Source organism: Amphiprion ocellaris, chromosome 2 (genome assembly GCF_022539595.1).
Source record: "Amphiprion ocellaris isolate individual 3 ecotype Okinawa chromosome 2, ASM2253959v1, whole genome shotgun sequence".
NCBI classification, from domain to species: Eukaryota; Metazoa; Chordata; class Actinopteri; family Pomacentridae; genus Amphiprion; species Amphiprion ocellaris.
Genome location: NC_072767.1, coordinates 38,196,372 through 38,222,749, shown reverse-complemented (window position 1 = coordinate 38,222,749; position 26,378 = coordinate 38,196,372). Strand labels below are relative to the sequence as shown.

The 26,378-nt window shown below is 40.6% G+C and overlaps 1 protein-coding gene across 2 annotated transcripts in view; it reads left to right on the top strand.

Moving 5' to 3' along the window:
- ncanb (neurocan b) overlaps positions 1-26,378 on the top strand; it is a 211,675-nt gene that overhangs the window by 59,021 nt on the left and 126,276 nt on the right. For both annotated transcript variants that reach the window (XM_035949577.2, XM_023273505.3), the window contains exon 2: positions 18,597-18,679. In XM_035949577.2, the coding sequence (XP_035805470.2) occupies positions 18,607-18,679 (73 nt within the window). In that variant the 5' untranslated portion in view covers positions 18,597-18,606. The remainder of the gene's footprint in view (positions 1-18,596; positions 18,680-26,378) is intronic.

Sequence of the window (26,378 nt, the reverse complement as noted above, 5' to 3'; positions counted from 1 at the left end):
AAAAAAGCATCAGGGCAGAAGTGTAAAAGAAACATAAAGCGATCTAAAAGTGACATTTAAATGACAGTTAAATAGAGAATAAAAAGGAAGATGAAATGGAAAAAGTTAGAGTGCAGTTTAAAATATTTAGAAGCCTCAGATTTAGTTCAATGAAAGGCAGAGCCAAACAGTAAAAGAACTGAGAGTTGAAGCAGAAATGCAGTTTTCTGGGAGTTTTTTTCAGATACATGGTGTATAAAGAGACACGAAAAGTGGTATCAATTTTCTCATTTAAAGACCCTTTTCTGGTGAAAATCACGTCTTCACTGTGTTTACATTCCCATGTGGGGCTTTTTATAAGCTGGAAGACATATCCTGAGGGAAATGACACAAATTCTAGGTTTTCAGGTGTAAAAAAAACTTCCTCTTCAGAATCCAGTTGTGCTATGTGGCTGAATGATTATACTGTAACAACTTGCCATTGTGTATTACTGACTAGTTTTACAGTGTTTACGGTGAGCTGGTGTGCTCAGGATGCAGCGAGTGTGAACAAGTGGTTGGAAAGAGAGGTGAGGATTTTATAAACCTGCATTTTTTAAAAGAAACAATGGCGTAAAGTCACATCTACACCATTTTAAGGCAGGAAGGAATCATTTTTATGGAGAAAACTTTTAAAGATGTTTGGTACTTTGATGAGTTTTTAGGGGTTGAATGAAAAACCGGAGATGTATGCGAGAAGAGCATTTATTTCCCCAAAAACTTGGAGATATTTAGACTGAAGAAGTACAGATGGAGAAGGAAGGAGATGAATGGCTAATTTCAATGGTACGGTAAGTAAGGTGCCATCCAGAGAAATAGCCTCTCCATCTAGGGCTGTTGTATACAAGTGGGTTTTCGTGTAACAGATGGTCCAAAGCGTGGCTAGCCCGATAAAGAAGACAAAAAAGTTTAGCTTCACGCATCTCTTCTCCTCCTAAATCACTTCCAGCTCTCCCAATCTTTTCTTCTGCTCCTTTAGTCTTCCTGGCCCGTTCTTCTTCCTCCCCTTCCTTCCTTCCTCGCTTTCACACTGCTGCTCGAGCTCCTTCACCTGCTCTCATTGTCTTCAAATGTTCCCTCTCTGATGCTTTGTAAACCCAGTGTTTGCCTGTTGTGTTCCAGCGTTGAGTAATTACCGCACAGGCTGGAGGAGGTTACGTTGGCAGCACCAGCTCTCTTCCTCTCTGATATTCAAATGAGCCTTTTTGCGTCCTCGTTTGTCATCAGTTCAATGGCACGAGTGGCGTGTGCGTGTGCGTGTGCGTGTGCGTGTGCGTGTGTGTGTGTGTGTGTGTGTGTGTGTGTGTGTGTGTGTGTGTGTGTGTGTGCGCGTGTGTGTGTATACATGCGCATGTGGCGTCTAATCTCTTATTTAGAGTATCACACAGGAAAATGCATTAACATCGGTCGGGTGAGAAATTAGAAACGGGGCTGATTAATTCCCAGCATAGGAAAAAAAAAAGGAATTAAAGGGCGCTTCCCTGCCATCATCTTTGTAGAGGATTTACCTGCCGTGTGATTGAAGGTGGCTGCCACCGTCGTTAATAATCAGCAGCCTTCAGGAAGATTCATGCCACCATGTGCCGCTTGGTTCAAAACACTTAGCCATTACACATGACACCGAGGGGCTTGATATATGACGGGGTAATAGCCCTGCACTTTCCCACCAACAATCAAGACCATTAAGCTTTTATCAAAAAGATTAGAAGAACAAGTTAACCAAAGTGGCAGCTTGTCATAAAGCTGCATTAGAAATGGGTGGACACTTACAGTTGGGTTCTGTTTCCGTTTGTTTACTTCATATTGTTAGAAACTACAAACTGTGCACTTCTCTGTGGGACCTGTGTGTTACTGGGAAAACACTCTGTTGACTCATCAAGAAGAAACAGCATTTCTAAATGAACTGCAATGACTCTGCAGTGCTGACAATATTCTCATTTGCTCAGCTCACAGAGTAAAACTTTCTCCCCTTCTTCTTCTCCTTCTTGTCGAAATATAATAAATGTGATCAAATTTACAGGCTGCTAACGTTGTTCTCCACTGTAAAGCAGGTTAATTTGCCTCCAATAAAGAAGCAGTAGAATCTAAATCACTTTATTACTTTAGATTCAGGCTGGAGCACCTTCATTTTTTTCTTTTCTTTTTTCTTTTATCTGAAGGTGGATTCAGCGGACATGAATAAGCACTTCATGGCGAGCTCTAATTTTCTCTGGTCAAGTGTTAGGCTGCAGGTACTAATCAGTTTCATTGCATTAACTCAGGTGATAAGGCCACTCGGGAGATTGGAAGAGAGAGAAGTATTTAGTGCTGCAGCACCGACTCGTACTCTTTAAAACTTCTCATTTGTTTAATACAAAATCAATGTAGATGATGATGTTAAAGAAATACAGATTCTTTAGTGGACCAGAAAACATTTCTACAAGGAATGTCACAAGGACGCAGTGCAAGCAACCGCCTGTTGTGTACATGAAATCCAAAGGCCATCTGATAGATTGGAGAGCATTAAGACTTTTCATGTGCGCAGGTTGTCAAGGAAGCATCCGGAATTCAAGGTCTGTTAATTACTGATAGGAACACGATAGAGCGGCGCTGATCAAAGGCCCGGCTGATGTAGTCTGGCTTCTTTGTTCCTGCCTCCAGGGACGGTGGAGGGGGTGGGTATCAATGCTCAGCTGCGTACTGTTCTTACTCTCCAGATCAGAAAGCAAACATAAATGAAATGGCTGCAGATCAACTTGCACATGCATTCAGGACCACAAACCACCTGTACCAGTGAACTCATTTGAACATAAAGACATCCAGCAGCTCATCACTTAATTGCCATGTGCACCTGCAAGTACACAAAAAAAGCTTCAAACTGCGTAAAACTGCTATCATGCATTTTTCCCAGACCTGCCTGGTTAAAGAGACGATCCCATTGCCTGAGACTGATGCCGAGTTTTGCTGCTAATTGGTTTATGCCGCCGTTTGAACTGTCTGTTGAAAATCAATTATCAGGGAGATTGGGGTGGTGACGACAGGAGGGGAGGACTGGATGGTTGAGAGGGAGATAGCAAGCTGAGGGGAAACACTGTCTGGTAGTGAGACAAGAGGAATTTCAGTGAGAGAAATCCTCAATACAAGGTGCTTCAAACTATTTGCCTTTCTGGCCAGTTGGCTTAGCTTAGCATAATGACTGGAAATCGGATGACTAACCTGTGTGGCTAACAGTAACAAAATCCACCTGCAAGCATCTCTAAAGTTCATTATTTAACACATTCTATCTCCTTTTTTTAATCCACACATAGACTAAAGAATAGGTTACCCAAAAAACTGCTATTACTTAACAATTTCCTGCCAAGACACTAGTTCATTACATAAACCCTGCATAGAAATGTCATTTTTATATTAGTGTTTTTGTACAGTTTGTATTAACCCTTTGAAACCCAGAACGTGTTGGCGGGTTTAAAAGGTCGTTATCTTTTAAAAATGGCCAAATGACACCTTTAACTAGAACTTGAACCTGTGAAAAACAGAAAGAATCACTGGATTTTCAACTTTCCAACACTCTTTGAACATATGAGTTAGTCAAATTATCATAACTAAGCTCAAAATTTGGATAGTTTGTCAAAGTCATTTTTATCTAATTTTAAACTTAGCATAAAATGAACTGTGTGCATTAGCGGGATAATGTAAAAAAAAAAATTAATTCTTTGCCCCTCAACTCAACCAAGAAGTGATTAAAAATTTAGGGACTATTTGGCTGAACTACAGGCTATGTATTCACAGGGCAGATTGGAGACAAGTACAGAAACAAACATGAGTAGTAAAATAAATATAGTATGTAGAGACACAATTTATTTCTAGTATTGATAATACTTGAAGGCCCCATGGGAAAATTTACATGCTGATTGCAGTTTTTTTTCAATCAAGGAAATCCAACTTTCAAGTTTTCTTTTTATGATTCATGGCATCAGAACTGGTGTAGTGCACAGACGCCGTTGCTGAGTTCTCTGTACTTCTAGCCACAGTTGTGCCGTTTCCATAGAGGTGCAGGATTTTATTCTTAAGTGAAAAATGATTCCACAGTTAGTAAAACTAAGGAGTAAAGGAACGCCTGGAAACTGCTCTGGGTATTGAGGGTTAAGGAGCTAAAAAATCTGATAATTAGAGAGCTTTAGAGGTGCTTGTAGGCAAAATGTCAAACTATTTATTTAAAGAATAAGTATCCAACTCAGTGTCAAATGAAGAGGAAGCCTGTGGACATCTCCTTTGTTGATTAAGAACCAAAATCATGACAGGGTGTAATTTAAAGCCCGTAAACTTTCCAGCAGGGAGGAAAGCGCGTAGCTTGTTTAAAATTGATCCCTCTGGTAGCGGGCTGACTGACTCATTATGACATTGCAAAAATAGCCTAAAACTACCGATCAAGTGCACCTCAAATGAAACTACGTCTCTCTGTGAAATGTCAATGTGTGTTGGCTGCGTTGTCTTGATTTATGGAGCACGCCCCGCTGCATTTTCACTCTGTCACATCCACACGCATGGGATCAGTTGTCGCACCTGGACGTTGCTGCTTTCCCCAGCAGGCAGCAGCGTGTTCTCAGACAAGACAAGGCAGGACTAGGGCCAGAGCAGGCACCAGATAAATAAGTAAATAAACCGTGGCCTTTGGCACGTCTCAATCAATTCTGATTCTCCCAAATGAGTGTGCCTGGGAATCGATAGACCTGAGGGATCCTGGTCTGTCTCCATTTCAGAGCGAGGGATCGTGCTCGGACTGTGGCTGCACCGTGGAGCTCAACAATAAACCTGGAAATAGCCAAGCTGCACCATTATCGTCTTTTTCACCGAGGTGTCCGAACTCTCCCTGCAGCTTCTTCTCTGCATCCCACCGCCATCTCACTCCCTCATCACCCTCCTTATTTACACTGTAACAGCACTCTCGCTGTTTTCCTAAAAGGGAGACTGGAAACATCTGTGCACCTTCATGACTCATTGGCCCCTCCATGTGATTATTTAATAAGTACAGTACAGTGCAGATTGAAGCCACCTTTAGCACACTTACTTTCTGTTCACACTCCCCTCTTTCCCCCCGCTGGCAGTTCTTTTCTTAGTGCTTTGGGCGTTTGATTTCTTCCCCTTTCATTCTCACACTTCGATTCTTTTTCCGCCACACACAGTTATCGCAGCGTTGTGTCTTTCTGCTTCATGCTGTTTCTCGTCTCACCCTTCTCCGTATTCCCTGTCAATATCAGGATTTCTGCATGGCCCCGCTTCAATTCCAATTTCGGCTCATTATATTTGGTGTACTTTGATGCTTCTCATCTCGTCTCTGCCTCTCATCTACATGTAAAGCCTCTTTTTTGTCTAGTTTCTTCCTGTACTGTTCCCTTCTATCTGCAATCTTGTGCATTTTAGTCCGAGTGTATAACGTCTAATCACTTATCTCACACATTCTTCTCGTTTTTTTTAGCTTGTCAAACTCTGTGCCTGTTAAACCTTGTTGCTTCCATTCTCACTCCATTTATAAACTGAGATTTCCTTGTCTCTAACTTTCCACCGCTCAAGTCCCTCAGTCACGTCTCACTGCACATTTTCATCACAATTAGCTTCTTTATTCTAGGGCAAAGTCTAAATTAATTTGGCACTGGAGTTTTTTTTTTTTTTTAAAGCAGAGCTGTAGAATTATGATCTACTTTTACTTTACTACTTCAGATTTTTATCATTCTAGATAATTGACTTTACGAAGAATTTTTTTGTAGTTTTATAAAACTATATTTTATGGTGCACAAGGAAAAGTTTAAATTGGGAGAATAACTGCTATGCTGTTATAAAAAATGACTGTTTCCATTCTGCAGTCACAGTCAGTCCTCATTAAACTTTCAGAAATGGTGGGAGTATACTTAAACTCAATTTCTCACTCTTTTATTTCATCCCTTTGCAGTTCACTATCTTTATTTTGCTTTGAATGCTGTGTTTCATTGCTTTCAGTTAGTCAGTCCACTAGTTTTTTTATTTCTATTCATGGTCTCAGATGACGTATCCTGCTTATTTCCAGAATCTCCTTATTCCATCATGTTTTAATGATATAGTTTGAATAAAGGGACACTTATTGTTCCCCTCAGGATAAACTGCAAAACTTTTTACAAAACCCTGACTTGTCAGCTTTGCCGTCAAGTCCAAATTTTTTATTTATGACCCAATAATGCTCTCCTTTAGAATGGAAAAAAAATGCTAATGGACACAATCTAAATGGTCCCAAAAATTGCAGAATTGTACCAAACAGGTAGCTCAAGTTTGAGCAGCTTTTAGTGGAAAGACAGAGGTGCCATCTTTGCCATCCTGTGTCCAGTTCTTCATAAAACACATCCACGTTTTAGCCGTTAGCTGTCAGGCAGCCAGTAGCTACAACACTGAAGGTCACAGTCCAGTCTTTCCGAGTCCTCACTGGCTCAGAAACTCTCTCTCAGGTGGCTGAAGTGGTGGATGAGGCTTCGCAAACACACACACACACACACACACACACACACACACACACATCCCACCCCTGTGAACATGATGCAAACACACCATCTGTCTGTCTGCATCCTGGCGACTTGATGGCGTGTTGTGTGTGGCTGTGTGTGTGTGTGTGTGTGTGTGTGTGTGTGTGCATGTCCTAGTAGGTGCCTCAGATGGATGTCTGGCAGTCACTGATGCTGCGATTGTGATGAGATGCAGACTGATTTAACTGCCCATCAAAGCGGCAGATTACCCCTGCCACCGGGCTTTTGTGTGCATCTCATTGTGCGTGTGTGTGTGTGTGTGTGTGTGTGTGTGTGTGTGTGTGTGTGTGTGTGTGTGTGTGTGTGTGTGTGTGTGTGTGTGTGTGTGTGTGTGTGTGTGTGTGTGTGTGTGTGTGTGCGCGCGCGTGCGTTTCTGTTTGTTAAGGCCACCATCGCATATGCTTCCCAGTGTGTAGTTTGATTGTGAAATGATTTAATGAGCAATATAAAAGCAGACTGGATGGAATTTGGAACTTGAAAAGCAGAGCTATTGGACAGGGTAGGATCAGATTAGACACACACATACATATGCGAGTATGTCTGAATGCATATCTCTCTAATTTTCCTCGTTCTTATCCACCTATCAGATTTTTTAAACCCTCCCTCCCCGTCTTGTCTCTCAGACAGCTTCTCAACTTCCCTGGGAAAATACAAGCAAAGATTAGAGTTCCCTAAATGGCAGGCAGCTCTCATCCCTCTGGTTAATTAGTCTGGTCTCTCAGTGTGGCTGAATGGCACGACGGGGGAGGCGGAGGGATGAAGAAAGAGGAGGGAACATGGATCGCTCAAAGAGGAAAGAGCGTTCGCTGTTTGTAGCTCATGCATGATACACAGCAGAAAATTACTTCTCTGAGTTTGTGGGTTCATAATAGATACAAAGTTTTAAAAAAGAATACTAAATATGTTGAGAAAACATAGCTAAAATGAGGATCATGACTAGGGATCGACCAATAAAGTTTTTTTTAAGGGTCGATGCCGATTACTGGCAGTCAAGAAAGACCGATAATCAATATTTGGAACAGATATACATTAAATCTAATGTTTTATAAGCATGAGATAGCAGGGAACCGGTCATTCGTAACTAGGCTTCTTTATTAATAAGAGCGACTGTAACTGAATATGTAAAATAGAAATAGGAGTCCATATCCTAAGGTCCAGATCTTAAAGCAACATTAATTATTGTTTTCCAGACTCTGTTTCAGGGTAATTCATTGCTGCCTTTACTGTAGCTGCTAGCCGTTAGCATAGCCTTAGCCACTGTGAGAGAAGCTAATTTCCTGGTTTGTGGCAACAGCTTGTGTATCTTGTACAGTTTTGGCAGTCTCTGCTTAAGAGACATTTCTGAGACCATAAAGAGTAAAGGACCTGCATCAGACCTGAAGTAGCACATTTATCTATAATCAGTCAATGAATATACCAAGACCGATAATCAGAAAAATGCCAAATATCGGCCACGATAGTCGATCTATCCCTAATCCTGACTTCAGGGATGGCAAAAAAATGATATAATCACACGTGAAAGGATTATTTGTTCCATTATACCCTTTTATTTGCTTTAATACCTTGTTTTGTTAGTTTTGTTTAATTATAAGGATTTCTGCCACATAAAAACACAATCTGACCCAAACACCATGATACACAACCACTAAAAGACAGTGAATCGTCGACCTATCACCCTGTGCTTTGCTGTATTCCACCATTCTTTCACTGCTGTGGCTGAAAAGACAAAGCTCGAGTCAACCGTGATGCTACACATGCGATATGAGCACACTGATCTATAGACCGTCACTGTATTTACTCCAAAGGGTGATCTGGTGCTGGGTTGATAGCGCAGGTTTTGCCCCAGCAAGATTTACAGCCCTTGCACCGCTGACTTTGATGTACTGAGCAGTCTTTTACAACCCTGCAGTCAACAGCCAGGATTTAGTGAATCCAATCCATCCCCGGATCCTGCAACCAGACAAAAACAGAGCCGAAAGAGAGACAAAGTGAGAGAGAGCGGAAATACAGAGACGTATTGAATGAAGAGGGGCGACAGAAGGAAGAAACAACGTAGAGGAGAGAATAAGAGAGCGAGAGAGGCATGGAGAAGAAACAACCTGGCAGCTTTCCCAGTGAAATATGTCCTGCTCCCAGACCTGTTGTAATAAACTGATAACATCCTTTCACCACAACCACGTACAGCTGTATAGGAAATATGTTTGAGCCTGCATTTGTGGAGATAGGTGGGGGGCTGTGTCGGAAGGATGTGGCCATTTGAAGCAACTCTGGAAGACGGAATGTAGCTCCACTAAAGGTCCAATAAAACACAGTCTGCTTTCCAGAATGGTTTGACTGCACCTCACTATCATTCTGCCATAGGGGGGGAAAAAAATCTCCAGTTTATTTGTATTTCTTTAAATCAGTCACAGTCAGGCAGGGCTAAGCAAAAGATGTGGCTTCAGTGTTTACTCAAAATAGTTGGGAAGGGAACATTTAGACGAGGGTATTCCATTGATAAAAGCTAGTAGGGATGCCTTTTTCAGTATGGTAGGTTGCTAGCTGGAAGGTTATTGTTCTTGTTTCCCATTATGAAGAAAATTGTAGCATACAGATAGCAAAAGGAAAGGACAAAACCACCTGAAATGAATGTCCAATGGCAGGTTTATACCCACAGTTAACATGTGGTGACTCTGACTATCTAAGATGAAAACAAAGGACCATGAAGCGTCAAGTAAAAAAAAAGATTATGTAATATCTCCATGCTCCATTGTAGGTCCCATGTGTTTGCTATGTGCAGAAGTTGTTGATTAAGAAATGACCCAACCAGTATAACTTAGGGCACACGACTTTAATATCCATGGCTGAGTTAATTTAACAGCATTTAGATACAATCTCTTACTCTCTTACTTCTGATCTTAAAGACTAGTTGTTTCAATATTGAGTGGATTGTCAGTTTTAAATGTAAACGTCTGACATTCACTGCCTCTAGCTTTTCTTTCATTCATTTTATCTTGCTTCCACATCTGCATAAACATATGCATAGATTAAGTCTTTTGTCCACATGTGCCCCAAAGGCATTTGCCACTTTGCCTGTTTTAACTCTTCTGTACAAGGTGTTGAAACTGCCAAGCTTCCTGGGTTTAACAGAACAACACTTTCAGTCATAAAAATTTGTTGTTTCTTTGAAAGTAGATTGTCAGTTTTAAATGGAAGTGTCAGACATTCACAGCCTCCAGCTTCTTCTTTTATTTCATCTTAATTCCACATCTACATAAACATATGCATGCACTAAGAAAGTCTTTTGTCCACATGTGCCCCAAAGGTATTTTCCACCCTGTCTTTTTCAACTCTTGTGTACAAGGTGTTGAAAGCGTTTCTACTCCGTACCCTCCGCCCTAAAGCCACATTTATATTCCGGGCGAAGACAAGCAGGCGGCCAAGGGGACCTTGATGTGCCCAGAACAAGTTTAACATTTGCCACCATATAAAGTGGCTTTGCAGCCCAGCAAATGAGAAGTCTCAGACATTTGAAAATTGCCTGGCCACCCTTACTGCACGTAAAAAGCTTTCTGTCACCTCATTTTTCAGGCGACTCTCACACTCTCCTCCTCCCTCGCTCTATTCCTTTAACTTCCCTCTTTCCATTTCTCAGTACAGTATCTTCTTTCATTTCTCTATCTTTTGGTTTCCTTCCCTTTCTATCGCTCGCTCTTGGCCTTTTTTTCTTTCTTTTTTTTTTTATTCACATGTAGGATGAGCTCGGCTTTTGCGGCCACAGAGACCGAGGTAATATGTTTAAGTAATGGAAGATATTCCGCTGCTAGCTTTTTATTCTTTACCAGATGCCCCGGCTGTGTTGCCTGTTGCCTGATGTGTGGGTACGTCCATTGAATAAGGAAGACCTGGGTGGCTTTCAGCTGTAAGTAATAGCTTTCTATATAGTTCTGGGCAGCCCTGAAGCTTATTCCCACTCGGCACCATCAGGGTGCTCAGCAGTGTCACACCTGCTTTGTATGGTGGAGCCTGGTCAGCAAATGTTAGACACCTTCCTTCTCTTTCTTATAGCTCCCCTCTGCTTCATGTGCTTTGGTGTTTATTGAACACTGAAGAATTATTGCAGAAAGCATCTAAATGCAAACACTCAGTCCAACAAAAGCACTTAATAAAAGAACATAATGCAGTGTGTGTGTGTGTGTGTGTGTGTGTGTGTAGGTGTAGGTGTGTGTGTGTGTGTGTGTGTCTAGGTGTTTGTGTGCGTGCGTGCGTGCGTGCATGTGTGTGTGTGTAGGTGTGTGTGTGTGTGTGTGTGTGTGTGTGTGTCTAGGTGTTTGTGTGCGTGCGTGCGTGCATGTGTGTGTGTGTAGGTGTGTGTGTGTGTCTAGGTGTTTGTGTGCGTGCGTGTGCGTGTGTTGGACTATGTGCAGGTTGTGCCGTGAAACACTGCACTGTAATTGACAGCACTTTTCAGCTCCATAGTAATAATGCTGGAACAAGCACAGTCTCTTCCTTTTGCTTTTTTCCTTTTACTTTCCTTCCTTTCATCCCTCCATCCCTCTTGGCCTGACTCCTGATTAACTGCACCTTTTTTAATGTGAGCACAAGGAGTTCCTCAATCAAGTACAACAGAACTTATTAATAATAATAATCTGCATCCGCGTAGCAAGTTTCAAAATAACAATTACAGAGTGCTTTACATAAAACAAAGCACTTCACTCTTGGTATAACAAAGAAAAAACTAACAATCAGGAACTGATAGCACAATAGTGATAAAATACTACTAAACACTATACTTTTTTTTTCTTTTTTTGGTCGGTGTGTGTCTGTGTGATGGATTCAAACTGTCTGGCTTTGCGTCTGGGCCCATACGGTGAGCTGTGAATCTGATGGCAGCTTCTTCTTTTTTGGGGAGCCCTGCCATAATTCCCTCACACTGGTCCACCAGCTCCCATTCCCCTTCCAAGTGTATACATACGGCAAAGCATCAGGGGAAATTTATGGCTGCTTAAGATTCAAGTCCCCCCCCCCTCATCCACTCAGTCTTGGCATTTGAGTGGAGCTGAAATAAGTTTTGGCTTGTCGCTCATGCTCTTTTTCATTTCTCTATATCTCTTCACACTTCCTCTATGGCTTCCCAACAAGCAGGGAACGTTCCCACAACATTGGCTGATTCTGTCTACAAGTTCTAAAGACGTTTTAAAGACAGCAGTTTAATGTTTAAATGATATTTATCATGTCATAATTGATTCAAAGTGAAACAAGAGCATGTGTTTTAAGTATGTTGCATGATAACAATAGAAGGAGGTTCTTAAATCAACATTCAAAAATTGCTATTTTGGGGATGTTGTTGAGGTAGCACATTGGTATGGTAGAACATCCTTCCATAAAGCATTCCCTCAATCCAACAATGGAGAGATGTTCTCAATGCAACATTTGCCAAATGCTCCAAGAAGCATTAATTGAACATCTTTGCAGAACTTCATTAACCTCTTTGTTTAAAATGAACCTTCTGGCAACTAAAAGAAAACTTCCTGCTGACGACATTAGTAGAACGTTGCAGAACTGTCTTAGAATGTTTTTAGAAGGTGGAATATTTTGCCTGCAATATTCTGAGGATGTTTTGGGGATGTCGTTGAGGCAACACATTGGGGAACGTTCTTCTGTAAATCATTCCTGCAATGATGCATGATTACAAAGGAACGGTGTTCTAAATGCAACATTTGGCAAATGATTTAAGAACATTTTTAGAATATCTACAGAGAACTTCATCCTGCCTTTTCAGAAGAACATTCTGGAAACAATAAACAAACGTCCTGCTGATAACATTTCTAGAACTTTGCAGAACTGTCTCAAAATGTTTTTAGAACCCAGCATGCAGGGAATGTTACCACATTTACTAAGATCACCTACAAGTTATAATCATGTTTTAAAGAAAAAAATGTAATCTTATGTTCAAAGAATGTTTTATGCATATTTCTCATGTCAAATAATCTGCGTGTGAGCTAAAAGGCAAACTAAGACAGAACATTTTAACATTTAGATGATGTTGTCAGATTATGTTACATGATAACAATAGAAGAACGTTTTCAAACCAACATTCGTAAAATGGCTCCAAGATGTTGTCAAGGCTTTAGGAGACAGAACCTGCTTTTAGGATGAGGATGTTTTGGGAATGCTGTTGAGGTAACACATTTTGGAATGCTCTTCTATAAAATATTCCAATAAAACATGACATAAAGGAAGTATGTTCTCAATGCAGCATTTGGTAAATAATCAGAACTTCCTGGGAGTGTTCTGATAACAAAAGAAGAATGTTTTCAAACCAACACTCAAAAAATGCTTCATCATTTTAGTGAGTCCTTAGAAGACAAAATGTGTTTTTTTGAAATGTTCCCGTCATGTGACATATTCACCAAGGTGGAACATCTTGCCTTTGATATTGTGAGGATGTTTTGAGGTAACACATTATAGAATGTTCTTCTGCAGAGCATTCTGATTACTTTACATGATAACAAAGACAAGAAACTCTCAAAGCAACATTTGGCAAATGATTACAGAACATTTTTAGAGTGTTTTACAATTTAAAGAACTTTATCCTGCCTTAAATTAGAATATTCTCGGAAACTGAAAACATAGAATATAACAGAACTTTCTCACAATGTTTTTAGAACCTATTACCTCCTCTTGCTTTTCCCACTGACCTGTTTCCTTTCTTTTTTCCTTCACTCAGCTCCATCTTTACTGTCCTTCAATCCATCTACTCTGCCCCCCTTTCTTCCCTCCACCATAATCCAATAGCTATTATTGAGTCAACTGAATTGTCACCTGTTCTCTTGCAGCTCACGTAACATTCCTTTCTTCTTCTTTTCTTCTCCCTACTTTGGTGTCCCACTGTTCCCACATCATACAGGTTTTATAAGATGAAATATAGCTGCCCACGCAGCCATTGTATTCATTTAGGTGGTTTTATACTGTAGTTGGCGAGCAACAAAAGAAAACCTCCCAAGGATGATGCATGCTATACGGCAGGTGCAAACACAGAACCGTCCCTGTTTGTGCAGAAAATGTGAGTCGCTAAAGCCATTTATGTATGACACAGTGTGACAGGTTGCTTGCTAAAACCTTGGTAATATCCTCCTGGAAGGAAAACAGCCCTTTGTCACTCGAAGGGTAGCCTCATTTTTCACTCTAAAGGACTTATACATAGACACTGATGGGACTAACTCCCCCCCTGTGAAACCGGCACGATTGTGTGCATGAATGTGTGTGCATGTGTGCAGCGGGAACAACAGCAGTGTGTGTTGATGGAGTGACAGACAGGCAGCCTGAGTGATTAATGAGGCCTCTTAATAATGCACCATGGTGAGGGAAGAACGTCAGGACAATTTGAGAAAAGAAAAGAAATGAAGAGGGAACAAGCGTGCAAGAAAAAACACACGAAAGGGACTTCTTAGAGTCATGGCTACAGATGGTGGCAGACATTAGATTGGCAGCTAATTTTATCCAAATATAGACAGACAGAATAAGGTAGAAGGTGAGATTAAGATGGAACGACAGATGGGTTGGACGATTCAGCCTCCATTAAAAGCAGAATTGTTTGGCCTCATAAGGGTCTTTGACTGGAACTGGAAAGAAAAAAAAATGCAACAGCTTGCCTCTGTATTTTTCTTTCACAGTTTTGTCTGTCTTTTAGCCTGCCTGTAACCATCGAGCTGCCCGTCTGCTTGTCACGTTTATCGTATCTGTGACAGGCTGGTAGAGAACAGGGCGCTGATCTGACATGTTGAGATCTGGCTGGATCTTTCAGGCTGATATTACACACAACAGGACTACTCATGCTGACACAATTCATAAAATGGTGCTAAAAGGTTGAAGGCCTTATCCACACTAATTGGGATATTTTGCTCGATGAACATTTTACTCTATGTTTGGGTTTCTCATCCACACACAAACAATATTTCAGCCTTTTAGAGTGCAGAGTTTTTAAACTTCCAGTTGGTGTGTCTGTGTGGACATGCAGTAATGGCTCAACTTGCACATGTTCATTGTTGTGTTTGCCTGAAATAACACTGTGGGATGTTCTTTTTTGGTTAACACTAGCAGTCAGAAGTTTACGCCTTATTTTCGCATTGCTGCACTAATTCACTTCCAGCTTCTGCAGTGCTCTATAATACTTGGTCAACAGAATCCATGGTTCAAAGCCAGCCAGAAACCGTTTAGAAATAACAGTTCTTGCTTGTATTTGATGTATCTCTGATGTAGACTTGGACAGCGTGCTTATTAGAGGGTTTGTAGTCGTTTGTGCATTCGTGTGTACGGAGATATATTGTAAATTGGTAGTCGTGTACAGATTTTTTTTAAGGCGGAAAATATTAGTCGAGAAAAATATCTTTAATGTGGACAGCGCTGTTTGCTGAATCGTACTCAGTGTCATTCAGGTGAGGCACCACAGACAGGCAGGTGAAAGTATCAAAAGCTGTCATCAGAAGTCAGCAGATTTAGTAAAAGCAGTCAGGGGAGCAAACAAAAGACGACTGGAGGTCCAGGTAAAAAATCCCAACTAAAAGTCCAAGTGTATATCTTAAGTAATGCACAGAAAAAAACGAAAGGAGTCAACAGCAGCCGCTTCACTGAGGAGAGTCTTTTAGTTTTCAGGTAATATGATGGTGAAGAAAATGTGTTCCTGCAGTAAAGATTCCACTGAATTATTATTTGATCCATGAACTTGTCATCAGGATCACTCAGTTCTTCTCCAGTTTGTTGCTGCTGTCGGGTGAACATCTGTCTTTTGCTTTTGCAGTTTTTTTTAAAGTCAAAAACAGAGACACCAATCTACTTGATCTTGATCGAGATACTAAGTAATGCTCTTACTAATGCCCCATGCATGCTGCTTCAGTGGAAAAAATCAAAATGTGACAACCCCGGCATGCAGAGTTGCTGAGCTATATGTATGACTTTAAATCCCACTCATACCTGCAGTACAGATTCATCCTGCATCCTCCAAATTCTCAGTGAACGTGTTATTATTGTGTCTGCAGCTGAACTGAGTCTCTGGAAGCATAATGTCAGGCATGATGCAAGTGAGCTGATGGTTTTAAAGGACAGTTACATCACAGTTGTAATGAAAACAGGCATGCACTCACTCGTTTGTCCTAGAATTCTTGTAAGTGAGTTCTTTTGTGGAGATACAGGAGATAACCTTGCAACACAACAGAAAAGAAGAGTAGGAGGACACAGAGCCGAGATGTGCAGACTATAAACTGTGTTTTCATGGATATTTAATTATACGTGTGGACTTCTTCAATAGACACAATACCCATGCTTTTGTCCCCAGTTGTTTTCAATAACTCTAATTTTATTGCTTGAAAACTCCATTCCAACCATCCCGAGTTGATGTTGGACTACATCCATTTCTTTAGTTTATTTTTTTGTTGTGGTGTCAAAACTGAATCATAGAATTTGTTATTGTTTTTGGTACCGACTACCAAATTTCTGGTATTGTGACAGCACTAGATTTCTACTGGATGTCTGATATTATACCACTTAGCCAAAGCAGTAATCCAATTAGACTTAAGCAAGAATTCTCCTTTCTGCATCTGGGAGGGTCCAGTAGGATCCAAGTAGCAAAGATTTTGTCTACAGATGGCATGCAGGAGGCTTGCCGCACACATCCACGTACCTTCCAGTTTTTCGGATGTGCTATTAGATGCTTGTCTATGAGACATGTATAGAATTACAGACTAGAAAGTTGTAATTAGGACTTAATATGTATCAAGGTTGTCCTCAGCTGCCCTTGCAATTTGGACTCTCACAGTCTTTTTAGTATATTCTAATGAAAGTTAATATCAAGTACCTGAAATGCCGTTTATGTCCTCTTTTTTTCTAAAAAAAGATCTGATTAATTTAATTTCTCTTTTGATATCATTTTATGTTCGGTGTCTCCCGACTAATTAGTGCAGCAGCTTCTTTAATAATTACCATCAGAGAGCTCCAGTTTAATAGTCAGATAGCTGCTTTTATTCCGTTTTATCTTTTGCTTTCAAGCAGCATGTAACAAATGTTTCAGCTGCAAAATTTTGTTTTGAAATAAGATAAATACCTCAAAAAGACAATTTGAGTGCTTATTCAGTATCGTAAAGGTGTCCCATGTTGCATATTTTCCTCTGCAGACGTACTGTGGTATCAATTGTTGCATCAGTGGCAACATTTTACCATTCAGCATTAACATAGATAATCTTTGTCTTGTCATCTTTGCCTTAAAAGACAAAAAATGCCCATATGAACATTAAAATGGGTTTGGTTGTTGCGTGTGAGCATTTTATCTGTCACAAACCCTGTGAATCTCCACCGAGCCCCTTGAGGCAGCTGCTGCACAGCCGAGGTATTTGGTATGAGGTCAGTGTTTTTGTCCTTGGCTGTCCCTTTGAGATTGAGTCAGAGAGACCAGCGCCGCTGTAACTGACACCGGCTATCTGTGTCCAGCATCTCCACTACCAGCCACTAAATCCTCCTCCCTCCCTACCTGCTCTGCTCGTGCCCTCGGTGCCTCTGCTCGGCCCGCCACGTCTCCAGAGATGCCATATTTATTATTTACGTTCCGAGCCCCACGGCAGGGGGCTGATTTACCTCATTTGCTCTCTAACCCCTGGCTTTTCTGACGCACACATATTAGGTGATGGTCACATATACATAAATAAAAGCTCAGATTTGCCAGTATAGTCATCCAGGCAAGTGCAGGGAAATTACTTGAGTCTTGTTTGCCTGTTTTTCCACCTCCTGTTTGCTCACGGCTGCTGTAAGCTCTCACATAATACTGAAAAATTGTGAAGACATTTTGGTTAAAAAACAAAGATGTCAGTGCCATGATGCACACTGAGATAGTCACTTCAGAGAGCGTTTTGTATGCAAATCATGTCCCCCGAAGAATCAAAGAGAAAACTAAGCCAGTGTCTGTGCAAGACTTGGACAAAATTCCCCAGTTACTTCTCGATAAAATAAAAAATAACTTTGTCCAGCTAAACTTATGTAGACATACCACAGACAGCTCTTGTCAACCTAACTCTCAAACAGATATTTTTTTTTTATGTTTAATGTGACAGCATCAACGCTGCTTTGATATTTTTCTGCTCAGCGGAGTTTTCAGCATGCAGCGTGCAACAAGGGAACCAAGAAGTCCATCGTGTTAGATTTGGCTCTCACTCTTATCTGGCTGCTTCTATTGTTGAAATGCATCAGTCTCTCGCCCTGCTGTGCAATGTTTTTGCTCCAAAAAGTTTGTTTTTCTGCACACAGCCGAGTTGGTATCCTCGGTTTATCCCACACCGCATATCGACAAACAAGCCTTTATTTACAAGGTACACTGTAGATTCAGTATCTCTACCTGAAACTTTTGGCTCGTATATTGACGGCTGCTGCTCTTTTATCTTACATTCAACTTTTGCAGTGATGGTACTTTTGTTGAGAGCGTTTAAACTGTTTTATCAGCTGGAGAACTCTCACATTGGTGGTTCAGTGTTTAATGTTAGGGCCTATGTAAGCCTCTGGGTTTGGAAGAGCATTGATATGAAGCAAGAGTCTGTCTGTGAAACATCACAGGAAAGTTGCCATCGACCACAGTAGATGTCTATGGGTTTAATGACTGAATGTCTCAAGAAAGCCTTTTACATTTAATTAGGAATAATAGTTGCCTGTGAAGTGTAAAGATAATCCCACATTTCTGTATTGTACTTGAGAAAGATTAAACACAATGGTCACATCAAGTCAAGTGTATTTATTGTATCACCCTTAAAAGCCCCTAATCACAGTCACAGTCTGAAAGGGCTTCAGAAGACTTCATCCCACCCACATTACGAAACGGCAAATTAAAGTGAAGAATGGACTACCACACTTCTATCCTAAGGCCCTCACTGAGCAAGAGGGGGTAAAAAAAAACATCCCATGAAAAGGAATTGCTGCCAGTGACTCATCCAAGCATGCAGTGTGTGTTAGGAGAACTTCACAAGGGCAATGTGTTGATTTGAGTGTGCTTTGTGTGCTCACTTTTCCTCCCTCTCCCTCCATCTCTGTCTCCAGGTGCAGCAGGATGCAGGGTAGACTGCCTGTGTGTGGACTGCAGCCCCTGCTGGCCCTCCTTCTGCTTCAGACTGCAGGTTGTGGTGAGTCCTCATAAAACAATGGGCCGCCCCCATCACCTGACCTGCACAGCAAACAGTGCATTAATGAGACATAATCACGTGCACAGAAAAAGCCTATTTTTTAAAAAGTGAATTTCTGCTGGTCAGCTGAATCTTCTAGGAATCACCTCTAATGCATAAACGAGCAGTTAATCTGCCGGAGATCATAATTAGCATTACAAGTAGTGAAACTCCTACTAAAAGCTGTATTTGAATTCAAAATCGTGCATTTGAAGCTTGTGGAAACCTCATTCAAATGCATTACAAGATGAGATATATTTACCAATCCGTCATCGGGGAAATTTACATGTTACAGCAGCTGGATACATATGAGGCATGGAAGAAGCAAGACAAGAAATACAAATGTACAACAAGGATAAAAACATAGATATGATAAAGATACAATAAAGACAATGTACTAGGCATGATGAATTTACATATAGATACATACACATATTACATTAATTATGCTGGACTCCTAACATCAAAATGCATCCAAACCTGAGCATCATGTCTATTTTGTGCATTTTGTACATTTAAAAGACTGCATGATATCATTATTTTCTACATATGCAAGAATCTGTGCAACATCAGTGCTTTTCTACATGTAGATGTGCGATGTCATTTTTTTCCACATTCAAAGAAATATTTGCAATATTCATAGTATTAGGAATATTTCCTGCATGTTTTTTAGTTTTCTGCTGATTTCCCCATACCGTAAACGGTCTTCACCTATATTCATGCCATGCAAGGTGCCTGCCTATCATCAGGAGAAACCTGTTATTTAGTGTTGTTATGTCCCCGTGAGTCAGAGGATGTGGTGAGTAACAAATAATGTGAATAAAACTGGGTTAAAGAGACAGGGAACTGATTATGGAGCAAAAAGATGATTTATTTACAACTAAAGCAAAAACATATTAACAGAAAGCAAGCTTCTTAACAAAAACGAAGCCGATCCAACAGTCATAAAGTGACTGAAAACTCTGACTTTAAGCTCGACATGCCCGCTACCACACAGATCTCACTTCGTACTTCAGCCTCCTGGTCTGTTTAGTCTGTTATTAATTCAGAATAAAACAACCAGGTTCAAATGATTTAACATGATGCAAGTATTATTTTATTTTAATGTTGTTTTAGGATTCATTTTGTGTATTAAAGCTGCAGATAAAGTGAACTCGTTCAGTTCATGCTGCTGCTATCGACTGGTTTAAGAGAGGAGCAGCCTAATATTTAATAGTTTATTGATGTTGTGTATTTTTTGTTCTCCAGTGTGGTTTATTATGAGATATTTTTATGCTTTGCAAAGGTTGTCTGCCCCACTGTGGGATTATTAACAAAGGCTTGTCTTGTCTAATCTTAAAGTTTTATACATACGACCTTGTATATGTCAGCACTGTAAGCTTGAGTCTACCTCAACTTCACAACTTACATGAATATCTGCTTAAAAACTTACACAAAATCAGTGTAGAGTCATGAAACAGCATCAAATTCTCATATTTGAGCACCTTGGAGCTTTCATATGACACATTTTTTTAATTGAAAATTGACTCAACAATCATCCATCCATCATCTATACACCACTTAGTCCTCATTAGGGTCACAGGGGGCTGGAGTCTATCCCAGCTGACTCAGGTGAAGGCAGGGACACCTAGACAGGTCACCAGTCTGTCGCAGGGCTACATACAGAGACAAACAGTCACTCTCGCATTCACACCTACGGACAATTTACAATTATCAATTAACCTCAGCATATTTTTGGACTGTGGGAGGAAGCCGGAGGACCCGGAGAGAACCCACACATGCACAGGGAGAACATGCAAACTCCATGCAGAAAGATCCCGGGAAAGCCGGGATGTGAACCAGGGACCTTCTAGCTGCACGTCGAATCGCTAACCACCACGCCACTATGCAACCCAACTAACAAGCAACCAAATTGAATATTCTGTCAATCAGTTAATCTATTCATTGAATACTTACAGCTGCTATGAAATTAAATATTCGCAAATAACGATAAATGTACAGTTTGTAACCAGCATGCTTTGGTTATTTCTAGATTAATCATATTTTATTGACAGAAGCTGGGCAGCATGAGCAAGTTCAAGTGTTGCTGAACTCTGATTCTTGTGTGTGACTCCACCATCCTCTTCAAACCAGTGAGAAAAGAAAAGAAAAAATGCAAATACAAGCATTTCTAAATTACAGTAACCAAAAAATGTGCAGAATCACATTGTTCATAGTAAGAAGCTGACTGAGAGAATATGTTTTTTGGGTCTTCAGATTCATGTTTATTTGCTAAATTGCCAAATCACAAGCTAATGCATTATCTCCTCGTGCCTTCCTGCATCTGGCTTGTTTATTAGCACAACTGCAGTTCACATTGGCTTCAACGTAGCCAGCTATTAAAAACAAATAAACATTCATAGGTGAGTGATTGTAAAGATAGCAAAATGTGAAATATGGCATTTGGATCCCTGTGCAGCTGCCTTCTGGGAGATTAACAAGCACATCTCTTTACATGATTTGTCAGATCTCCTCAGTCATGCTGACATTTTCCTTGTCAGTCTGTCCATTTCCCTTCTGCTTCTCTCTGCTACGGCGTTCATCTCCAACACTTGGCAGACCTTCACAGCCTCTCTACCACTATCACACTTACTCCTCTCGCTTCATCTGCTCGTAATTACCCTGCAACAGCTCTTCCAAGACGACGCTGTAAAGATAAGATGTTAAGAATGGAAACACTCACATTCATCCTCTTGGCCATTCCTAAGTGATGCATTCTGATTCTTTGCTAAATCATCCGAGAAATTTCTGTCTAACATATGTTTGAAAAGCTTGTTACATTTTGCTTTGATTCGGCTGAAAATCTGGACTTTAGGATCTTGCATTAATCCTCTCTTTATGTGTCAGCAAGTTGTCCAAAGTTTTGGAGAAGGACTTGACATTTTACATTTCTTTTTTTTTTTTTGCATATCTGACTTTCTAATCCCTTGATCTTGATGAGGGAAGGACAGAGGAGTACAAAAAGAGAGTGTCATACAGTTTGGTACGCAGAGATTTATGTGCCTATTCGAGTCATTTGTCAATCTGTATGCCTGATGGGGTTGCTCTGCTGCCTCCTTATCTGTCTGTTTGGCGGTTTTATCTGTCTGTTCCAGGGAGCACTATGGGAAAGCAACACAAGCATTCACATCCCTCAGTCCTTCTCTGCCCTCTCTGTACTCCCCCTGCACACACTCCTGCTGTGTATCAGTGTGTATCTGCATGTGTTTGTGCGTCTGTAGGACAGACTGCACGCCCCCTCACTGCTCTCAGTGGCCTCCCCAACCGTCTGCTCTTCTCTGTATTGTATTGTTTCTGCCTTCTGTGGAGGTGAAAAAAAAAACCCAAAAAAATCCGGCACTGTGGCCTCTCAGTGACTCAGGTCTCCGATTCACAGGCAGAGAGATGATGATGATGATGATGATGATGATGTTGATGAAAATGTGGCCAGCTCTTCTGCCTGTGTGTATATGTTTGTGTGAAAAGCCTCAGGTTACATCTGTCAGGGAGTTGCAGCCAACTTACACAGTAGCTGTAGCCCACACACACTCACAGAGCATGTCTGCCTGATAACACACTCGCATGTGCTTCAGTGTCATGCGAATAGACCCTCCCTGCTTCCATTCTGGATGAGTTTAGTTTCTGAGGGCACTGATGGCTTCAATTCTTGCTTTCATTCTCTCCCTTTTTTTGCATTTTGTGCTTGTTTTTCCGCCTGAGTGACTCTGGAAATAGTCAATGGGAGGCGGAGGACTGCTGGGAGGGTTCGCACTAAAGCTCACCCCGTGACACTTTGCTTGACAGCACTGAATTGGAAAAAAAAAAAAAGAGTGGCATGTGGAGGAGGGAGAACAGATTAGGGCAGTGGGAGGCTTTTTGCACATGTTGATGGTGATAGTGCAAGCGTGCCTGCACTTTTGCACGAGTGTTTATGAATTTTAAAAATGCTGGCTGAGTGCCTCGCGAGATAAATGTATCACTATGCTTCAGAAGGTGCAAAATTCGTCACGGCAGCAGCATCAGGAAGAGATTCCTGTGAAGCCTGACGAGGCCTGGTTGGAGTCCCATCTGGAGACCCACTCCAGAGAGCATCTCACTGCGGAGAGCTGCAGTCAGAGGGTTAATATTTGCCACCAGGAGGCGAGGAGGAGGAGCTGGGAGGGGGCAGTGTGCGTGAGGAAGGATTTCAGGGATGGTTTGAGTGTACAGTAGGAACAAAAGTGGGAGAATATACCTGAACACTGAGGAGAAAAGTGCCAGTGACTCCTTGTTTTGTCTTTTTATGTAAATGTGCATTAGTTTTAATCATCAGTTATTAGTTTTAGTCAGTAAAATTTGAGTTTCAGTGCATCTTTACCATGCAAAATAAGCTTGATGCTTTAATTCCAGATTGTGATGGTTTGTTCAGACAGAAAGCACAGCAAGTTTGCATCATTTGCACAACCACTGGACCGTTCAGCCTTCTTTGTTGGGAGTCTTTGTGCTCAGCTCAGCCTCTAACTGAGCTCAGAACTCACCAGCAACTCTGTTACTTCCCTCCAGTCCTTTCTGCTTTTTTTTTTTTTGCATCTCTGTGAACAAGATTCATGAAGCTTACAAGTTATTGTTGCATCTCGTGCAGATGTGTCTTCATGTAAAATCAATTTGCATCTAATCGTATGTTACCGTCGTGTCTTTTCGAGTCCATCTGCTTTGCTTTAATGCAAAAGTTTCACATTCTGATGTAAATACAGCTGTTGTTTCTGTTTGAACGTAACTGGTCACTCAATGCTGCTTTTTCTCATATGGTGTAGTTCTTGTGCTCACCTGCTCAATAAAACTGTTTTTGTTGGCATTGGGATAGGTGGAGTTTTTTTGGCAGACATGTTGGTCGACGATTATCCTGCATTTATTCCAGCCAGTAGCCCATAAACACAAAAAAATTTACCAAATTGCACATAATGTCAGTTATATCCACATTCGTGTTACATTGATTAACATTGTCTTTGTCTTTGTCTGAATTTCATGCAAATGCTTTCCTGATTTACCTCATCTGTTCTTTTGTGGATGCATTTAGTCTATGAATCTCTTTTTTCCTTCACGGAACTGGTAACATTAGCTAAAATCACTGGCAGAGACAATATGTCAAGCAACTAAATCAGTTTTCCGAAGACGAGATCTTTTATGCAGAGGATAGATTATACAAAAAAATCATTCTACAGATGTCTACTGTTCATTACAGATGCAGCAGCTTGAAATTTACAGAAGGCAGCAAAAGAAAACAGCAGAATTTAAAATTATGCTGCTCTCCTCCTGCAGCTTGTCCCTTCCCCTTCCGTTTTGTAACTGATCCCACCACGTGAACATATACTTCGAGCTAAAAGTCAATGCATTAGTGGCTTCTCCTAGGATTCAATGTTAACCCAACCCCAAGTGAAAGGACTCTGCTTAACCCTACTATCTCATCTGATCTGGAAAGCCAACTTATTGGCTGAAGTCTCCTGTCAAGGGATAGATTTTCTAAAATCTGTAAACAGCCAAGAGGAGACAGAGAAGTCTAGTTTCCTCTCTGACCTCTTGAATTGCAACATGCCAAAAGGTCATTAAGGTTATTTCTGTCCAATGATGCCAACATAACCCTTTAAGTGAGAGTGCATTAGTTCTTTTTTCTGTCTTTCACATTATTCTTTATTTGTTGACCAAAGTTGTTTTCATCATACACTGTTTAAATAAGAATAAGAAACGGTGAAAATCTGACAACAATTGAGAAAGAAAAATATTTTAAAAATTGGAATATTGTAGCATTCAAATGCAAAAAAAATCTGTCAACATGAATGAATACTTTTTTATGTAATTTTATTTATTCATCGTTCATTTCTTTTTTTGTTATCTGCAGTTTAACAAAGCAAAAAAAATCTGTCATTTATTTTTTCCTCCATAAGTCCCCCAAATTTTTCTTTTAAATAATGTCAAGTACCTGTATTTTTCTGATGTATGTATACAGTACAAATAGGAAATCTGCAAAACAGCACTTTACCTTAATTTGCCAATTTCAATGCATGATGTACATATTTTTTCTTTCAATTAACAGCAGTTATTCAAAAAAAAGTTACTTACAGTCAAATGTCAAAAGTAAAGGCATGAATTATGACATATAAAAGCACAGATTTTTTTGTCATTTTTTGTCATTTCAGTAGATGAGAAAATCCGCAAAATAACTGCAAATTGTTCACAAAATAAGTTAAAACTTTTTTAAAAATATTTTTTACAGTGTAGTTATGTTTTCGGATGTTATTTCCATGGAGAAAGGAGAATGTATAGAGAAATTCTGACATCACAATGGAAAACACATCAGGGAGCTGAGAGCAGGACTCCTGGGAAGGAAGGAGGAGGCAGGTGGAAGTTGGTGGGATATTCTGGGGAGAAGATGTCGTGCGAGAAAATGTCAGCATGGAGACAGTATTTCCAAACTTGGCGTGACGTCCGCCTGGCAGACCTGCTGTGCTTAGACAGGCAACACGAATGTGCGCACACGCACATGCATGTAGAAAACTTGGGAGTGTGTGTAAATGGCTTGAGTGTACATCTGACTGATGTAACTTTGCATCTTTATGTGTGTCTTTGCACTACTTCCTGCAGGGGAAATGAGGCTCTGCTGCAGTGAAACACAGAGCAGTGATCAAGCACAGTGGAGGAAACCAGTTCCCCTCATTCAGTTTACCTTATACAGTACATAGCCTCACATCTGCTCTTTGAAGAGGCCACCCCCAAAGCACACAGTTAAAGTGTGTGTGTGTGTGTTTTCTGCCCTGCTCAGAAGTTCCGTCCCCCATTGTATGATGCACTTGTACTTCCTCTGTTGCCATGGTTATCATTTTAGGACACGGTCAGGACACTATCAGCCTCTGTTCTAGCTCTCTCTTTCTAAACGCTAACTTGTCGGTGTTTAAGAGCAGCTGCTACCCTTTTCATGTCATTTTCTCCATGTCCCTTGTTTTCTTCGTTCGTCTTTGTGCGTCATCCAAGGTCTTGTTAAAAGGATGCATTTCTCCGCATCCTGCAAAAAAACATAAAGTAAAATAAAAAGAAACAGCAAGCAGTTCTGTCATACGCTTGCACAGAAAAACTACCCACACTTGCTGCTACTGTCCTTGAGATTTTCTATTCACTTCAGAAGATAAAGAAGATTCAGCTTCTTCCCACTTGTTCTATAAAGTTTCACTTCGCCCTTTCTTGTAGTTAGTTTTTCTCTCGAGTGTTTGTAGTATAGCAACATGAACTTGATTTCATCTTCTTGACTCTAGATGATGAAATTGTGAAGTTGTAAAATACAGTAGCATTGTTGTAAATATGTATTTGCATGCGTTTGTTTTAGGGGTTCAACTAGTCATGTTGTGTATAGTTTTGAGGTGCATATTCTTTACTTTGCTACTTGTTTTGTTCTACTTCTATTTTTACCCCACCAGGGAAGGGAAATATATGGTGTCTTTTTACTCAACAGCTTTTATTTGCCTAAGTTGTAGTTACTTAGCAGGTTTAAATTTTGTGAACATAGTGCAACGATCAACTACAACATGAAAACCAGCGGTCTAATACTGTAAATGTCCCCGTAAACAGCCCTGACCCTTTGGGGCAGTGGATCCTTTGGTTTTTGTGGGTTGTA